The 6,819-nt window shown below is 52.2% G+C and overlaps 1 protein-coding gene across 1 annotated transcript; it reads left to right on the top strand.

Annotated features, from left to right (window-relative positions):
* The first annotated feature begins 3,627 nt into the window (after positions 1-3,627).
* On the top strand, positions 3,628-5,983 carry LOC137346137 (heat shock 70 kDa protein 1B). The gene has a single exon (XM_068009457.1). The coding sequence runs from the start codon at positions 3,730-3,732 to the stop codon at positions 5,659-5,661; it is 1,932 nt and encodes a 643-aa protein (XP_067865558.1). The 5' UTR covers positions 3,628-3,729; the 3' UTR covers positions 5,662-5,983.
* The last annotated feature ends 836 nt before the right edge of the window (positions 5,984-6,819 follow it).

Here is a 6,819-nt window from a genome sequence, read left to right on the forward strand (position 1 = left end):
CAGAGGGGGAATTGGGTGAGCAGAGGGAGAAAATGGGTGAGCAGAGGGGGAAATGGGTGAGCAGAGGGGGAAATGGGTGAGCAGAGGGGGAAAATGGGTGAACAGAGGGGGAAATGGGTGAGCTGTGGGGGAAATGGGTGAGCAGTAGGGGAAATGGGTGAACAGAGGGGGAAATGGGTGAACAGGGAGAAATAGGTGAGCAGTGGGGGAAATGGGTGAACAGAGGGGGAAATGGGTGAGCAGAGGGGGAAAATGGGTGAGCAGAGGGGGGAAATGGGTGAACAGAGGGGGAAATGGGTGAACTGAGGGTGGAAATGGGTGAGTAGAGGGGGGAAATGGGTGAGCAGAGGGGGAAATGGGTGAGCAGTGGGGGGAATAGGTGAGCAGAGGGGGAAATGGGTGAACAGAGGGGGAAATGGGTGAACATAGGGGGAAATGGGTGAGCTGTGGGGGAATAGGTGAGCAGAGGGGGAAATGGGTGAGCAGTGGGGGAAATGGATGAACAGAGGGGGAAAATGGGTGAGTAGAGGGGGAAATGGGTGAGCAGTGGGGGGGAAATGGGTGAGCAGAGGGGGAAAATGGGTGAGCAGAGGGGGAAATGGGTGAGCAGAGGGAGAAACGGGTGAGCAGAGGGGGAAACGGGTGAGCAGAGGGGGAAACGGGTGAGCAGAGGGGGAAACGGGTGAGCAGAGGGGGAAACGGGTGAGCAGAGGGGGAAACGGGTGAGCAGAGGGAGAAATGGGTGAGCAGAGGGGGAAATGGGTGAGCAGTGGGGGAAATGGGTGAACAGAGGGGGAAAATGGGTGAACAGAGGGGGAAAATGGGTGAACAGAGGGGGAAATGGGTGAGCAGAGGGAGAAAAGGGGTGAGCAGAGGGGGAAAATGGGTGAGCAGACGGGGAAATGGGTGAGCCGTGGGGGAAATGGGTTAGCAGAGGGGGAAATGGGTGCACAGAGGGGGGAAATGGGTGAGCAGTGGGGGAAATGGGGGGAGAGAGGGGGAAATGGGTGAGCAGAGGGGGAAATGGGTGAGCAGAGGGGGAAATGGGTGAGCAGAGTGATAAAAGGGGCGAGCAGAGGGGGAAATGGGTGAGCAGAGGAGGAAAATGGGTGAACAGAGGCGGAAATGGGTGAGCAGTGGGGGAAATGGGTAAGCAGAGGGGGAAATGGGTGAACAGAGGGGGGAAATGGGTGAGCAGTGGGGGAAATGGAGGGACGGGGGGAAATCGGTGAGCAGTGGGGGAAATGGGTGAGCAGTGGGGGAAATGGGTGAGCAGAAGGGGAAATGGGTGAGCAGAGGGGGAAATGGGTGAACAGAGGGGGAAATGGGTGAGCAGAGGGGGAAATGGGTGAGCAGAGGGGGAAAATGGGTGAACAGAGGGGGAAATGGGTGAGCAGAGGGGGAAATGGGTGAACAGAGGGGGAAAATGGGTGAGCAGAGGGGGAAATGGGTGAGCAGAGGGGGAAATGGGTGAGCAGAGGAGGAAAATGGGTGAACAGAGGGGGGAAATGGGTGAGCAGAGGGGGAAATGGGTGAGCAGAGGGGGAAATGGGTGAGCAGAGGGGGAAATGGGTGAACAGAGGGGGAAATGGGTGAGCAGAGGGGGAAATGGGTGAGCAGAGGGGGAAATGGGTGAGCAGAGGGGGAAATGGGTGAGCAGAGGGGGAAATGGGTGAGCAGAGGGGGGAAATGGGTGAGCAGTGGGGGAAATGGAGGGACGGGGGGAAATCGGTGAGCAGTGGGGGAAATGGGTGAGCAGTGGGGGAAATGGGTGAGCAGAAGGGGAAATGGGTGAGCAGAGGGGGAAATGGGTAAACAGAGGGGGAAATGGGTGAGCAGAGGGGGAAATGGGTGAGCAGAGGGGGAAATGGGTGAGCAGAGGGGGAAAATGGGTGAACAGAGGGGGAAATGGGTGAGCAGAGGGGGAAATGGGTGAACAGAGGGGGAAAATGGGTGAACAGAGGGGGAAAATGGGTGAACAGAGGGGGGAAATGGGTGAACAGAGGGGGAAATGGGTGAGCAGAGGGGGAAATGGGTGAGCAGAGGAGGAAAATGGGTGAACAGAGGGGGGAAATGGGTGAGCAGAGGGGGAAATGGGTGAGCAGAGGGGGAAATGGGTGAGCAGAGGGGGAAATGGGTGAACAGAGGGGGAAATGGGTGAACAGAGGGGGAAATGGGTGAGCAGAGGGGGAAATGGGTGAGCAGAGGGGGAAATGGGTGAACAGAGGGGGAAATGGGTGAGCAGAGGGGGAAAATGGGTGAACAGAGGGGGGAAATGGGTGAGCAGAGGGGGAAATGGGTGAACAGAGGGGGAAATGGGTGAGCAGAGGGGGAAATGGGTGTGCAGAGGGGGAAATGGGTGAGCAGAGGGGGAAATGGGTGAACAGAGGGGGGAAATGGGTGAACAGAGGGGGGAAATGGGTGAACAGAGGGGGGAAATGGGTGAGCAGTGGGGGAAATGGGTGAGCAGAGGGGGGAAATGGGTGAGCAGAGGGGGGAAATGGGTGAGCAGAGGGGGGAAATGGGTGAGCAGAGGGGGAAATGGGTGAACAGAGGGGGAAATGGGTGAACAGAGGGGGAAATGGGTGAGCAGAGGGGGAAATGGGTGAGCAGAGGGGGAAATGGGTGAGCAGAGGGGGAAATGGGTGAGCAGAGAGGGAAATGGGTGAGCAGAGGGGGAAATGGGTGAGCAGTGGGGGAAATGGGTGAACAGAGGGGGAAATGGGTGAGCAGAGGGGGAAATGGGTGAGCAGAGGGGGAAATGGGTGAACAGAGGGGGAAATGGGTGAGCAGAGGGGGAAATGGGTGAACAGAGGGGGAAATGGGTGAACAGAGGGGGAAATGGGTGAGCAGAGGGGGAAATGGGTGAGCAGAGGGGGAAATGGGTGAGCAGAGGGGGAAATGGGTGAGCAGAGGGGGAAATGGGTAAACAGAGGGGGGAAATGGGTGAACAGAGGGGGGAAATGGGTGAGCAGAGGGGGAAATGGGTGAGCAGAGGGGGGAAATGGGTGAGCAGAGGGGGGAAATGGGTGAGCAGAGGGGGAAATGGGTGAGCAGAGGGGGAAATGGGTGAACAGAGGGGGGAAATGGGTGAGCAGGGCTGGGTGCGAGTTAGGATGCGGGAGCGTAGACTGAAAAAAAATCCCGATGCGCTTCGAGTTCGCGGAACTGACAAAGCTAAAGAATAATAAGTGAAAGATTAAAGTGATCTTTAATATTCTCCTTGGTGCCAACATACAGAATCTGCTGTTGACACTCAGAGGAAGAACATAATTCCGACAATATATTCTCACTTTATTTCCAACCCCAGCTGATCACAATCCGGTTCTGTTTCCCCCCTCCTTTCCCTATTCCCTCCCTTTTCCCCGGATTCCTGGGGTAATTTCCACCTCTTTCCAGAAGCTTCGCCCACGGACTCGCTGCTTCCAGAAACCTCTCGGTCTCTCCACGTCTCGCGGACTTGCCGCGCTGCGATTGGCCGCCGCTTCAGAACCTTCTCCAACGTTCAGCGGTGAGCTGACCGGTCCGCTTCCTGATTGGTCCAGGCCGCCGTCAATCACCCGCTGGGTGCCCCCCTGTTTGGCGCTGAGGTTATACAAAGGGCGGAGCTGCGAGTGACAGAGTGACAATCGATTTGGAGAGGTTACCAGTTGGGAGCTGGATTGTTGCAAGTGGAAAACTTGACAACAACAGCAGAGTGAATTTAAGTGACTTTTACCAAGACAGAAAATGCCTGCAGCTAAAGGAACAGCCATTGGTATTGATCTGGGCACCACGTACTCCTGCGTGGGGGTCTTCCAGCATGGCAAGGTGGAGATCATCGCCAATGACCAGGGCAACCGCACCACCCCCAGCTATGTGGCCTTCAACGACATCGAGAGGCTCATTGGAGACGCGGCCAAAAACCAGGTGGCTCTGAACCCACCCAACACCGTCTTTGATGCCAAGAGGATCATCGGGAGGAAATTTGACGACCCAGTGGTCCAATCTGACATGAAGCACTGGCCCTTCCAGGTGGTGAATGATGCCGGGAAGCCCAAGGTGAAGGTCGAGTACAAGGGTGAGGATAAAACCTTTTACCCCGAGGAAATCTCCTCAATGGTGCTGACCAAGATGAAGGAGACGGTTGAGGCTTACCTGGGACACACTGTCACCAATGCTGTTATCACTGTGCCCGCTTACTTCAATGACTCCCAGCGCCAGGCAACCAAAGATGCTGGTGTGATCGCTGGTCTCAATGTCCTCCGTGTCATCAATGAGCCGACGGCAGCTGCCATTGCCTACGGCCTAGACAATAAGGGCAGAGGAGAGCACAATGTTCTCATCTTTGACTTGGGAGGTGGCACCTTCGACGTGTCTGTTCTCTCCATTGACGACGGTATCTTTGAAGTGAAATCGACAGCTGGTGACACCCACTTGGGTGGAGAGGACTTTGATAATCGCATGGTCAATCACTTCATTGAGGAGTTCAAGCGTAAATACAAGAAGGACATCAGTCAGAACAAGAGGGCAGTCAGGAGGCTGAGGACAGCCTGTGAGAGAGCAAAGAGAACCCTGTCTTCCAGCACTCAAGCCAGTATTGAGATTGACTCTCTGTTTGAAGGCATAGACTTCTACACGTCCATCACCAGGGCTCGGTTTGAGGAGCTGAATTCTGACCTGTTCAGAGGCACTCTGGAACCAGTGGAGAAAGCTCTGAGAGATGCCAAGTTGGACAAATCGCACATCCATGATGTTGTCTTGGTTGGCGGCTCCACCCGCATCCCCAAGATCCAGAAATTGCTGCAGGATTTCTTCAATGGCAAGGAGCTGAACAAGAGCATCAATCCTGATGAGGCCGTGGCCTATGGAGCAGCTGTTCAAGCGGCTATCCTGATGGGGGACAAGTCGCAGAATGTTCAGGATCTACTTCTCCTGGATGTCGCTGCTCTGTCTCTGGGTCTTGAGACAGCAGGAGGAGTCATGACCACACTCATCAAGCGTAACACCACCATTCCCACCAAGCAGACTCAGATCTTCAGCACCTACTCTGATAACCAGCCCGGTGTCCTTATTCAGGTGTATGAAGGGGAGAGAGCCATGACCAAGGATAACAATCTTCTGGGCAAATTTGACTTGAGTGGCATTGCTCCTGCCCCCCGTGGTGTGCCACAGATTGAGGTCACCTTTGATATTGATGCCAATGGCATCCTAAATGTTTCTGCTGTTGACAAGAGCACTGGTAAAACAAACAAGATCACCATCAACAATGACAAGGGCAGGCTGAGTAAGGAGGAAATTGAGAGGATGGTGCAGGATGCAGAAAAGTACAAAACTGAGGATGAAGTCCAGCGCCAAAGGATCGCAGCCAAGAATTTGCTGGAGTCCTATGCCTTCAACATGAAGAGTGCAGTGGAGGATGAGAATGTGAGAAGTAAGATCAGTGAGGAAGATAAGAAGAAGATCATTGACCAGTGCAACCAGGCAATATTGTGGCTGGAGAACAATCAGATGGCAGAGAAGGAGGAGTTTGAGTACCAGCTGAAAGAGCTGGAAAAACTCTGTAATCCCATCATTACCAACCTGTACCAAGGAGGAGCATCAACAGCAGCAGGGGGATCTTGCAGAACCGAGGCTGGAAATGCCACATACACAGGACCAACTGTGGAGGAGGTGGATTAGAAGATTGGAAAGACTTGGGTTTAATGCCTTGTATTAAACAGTGCACTTATGTTTTTGTGGGTTAGGACCCTTTTTGTCATGGGTGTCACAAGTGGAATTATTCTATTGATAACCTTAAACTTTACTTTTTTTTCTTAAATTGGAAATAGAAAATATTTTGCATGTTTGTATAATGCAGGTTTACTCCAGTTCTTAAGTTACATTGCCGAACACCAAGTTACCTGAAGCTACTTTGAACTATGTGATTTTTTTTTTCAGTTGTGTGTTAAAATATATAATTGTTCTTCAGTGGACTCTATAAAACTAGAATGTTTTTAATAAATAGTTTGCTTGTTTTATTCCTTACTTTTGCATTAAACAGTGACTTCCATTTAGTTAAACTGATCTACTTTTCAGCAATTACATCACATTACTGAACGGAATTGAAAATGGTCGTTAATTGGTCAAACATTTTCCTGCATGATTAACTGCAAACCCTCAAGGAAACTGTTAAACCATTTGACTTGTCTAATTTTGAAGTGTAAAAATTCAATATTTACCGATGATACCAAACTTGGAGCTGTGGCAAACAGTGAGGCTGATACCAATCGACATCAACAGGACGTAGATAGGGTAGCAGAATGGGCAGACTAGTGGCCGATGGAATTTAATACAGAGAATGTTACGTGATGCATTATTTATTTATAATTTAGAGATACAGCACTGAAACAGGCCCTTCGGCCCACCGAGTCTCTGCCGACCAACAACCACCCATTTACACTAACCCTTCACTAATCCCATATTCCCTAACACCTACCAACATTCGGGACAATTTACAATGGCCAATTTACCTACCAACCTGCAAGTCTTTGGCTGTGGGAGGAAACCGGAGCACCTGGCGAAAACCCCACGCACAGGGAGAACTTGCAAACTCCGCACAGGCTGTACCCAGAATCGAACCCGGGTCCCTGGAGCTGTGAGGCTGCGGTGCTAACTACTGCTCCACTGTGGAAGAAGGGATAGGGAGAGGCAATATAGACTAATGCAGAGTTCTAAAGAGTATGCAGGGACAGAAGGTCCTGGGGGTTCAAATGCATAGATCTTTGATAGTGGCAGGATATACTGAGTGAATAATTAGTAAAACATATAGGTAAATAGAGGTATTGAGAACAAAAGCAG

This window comes from Heterodontus francisci, chromosome 29, assembly GCF_036365525.1.
Source record: "Heterodontus francisci isolate sHetFra1 chromosome 29, sHetFra1.hap1, whole genome shotgun sequence".
NCBI lineage: Eukaryota > Metazoa > Chordata > Chondrichthyes > Heterodontiformes > Heterodontidae > Heterodontus > Heterodontus francisci.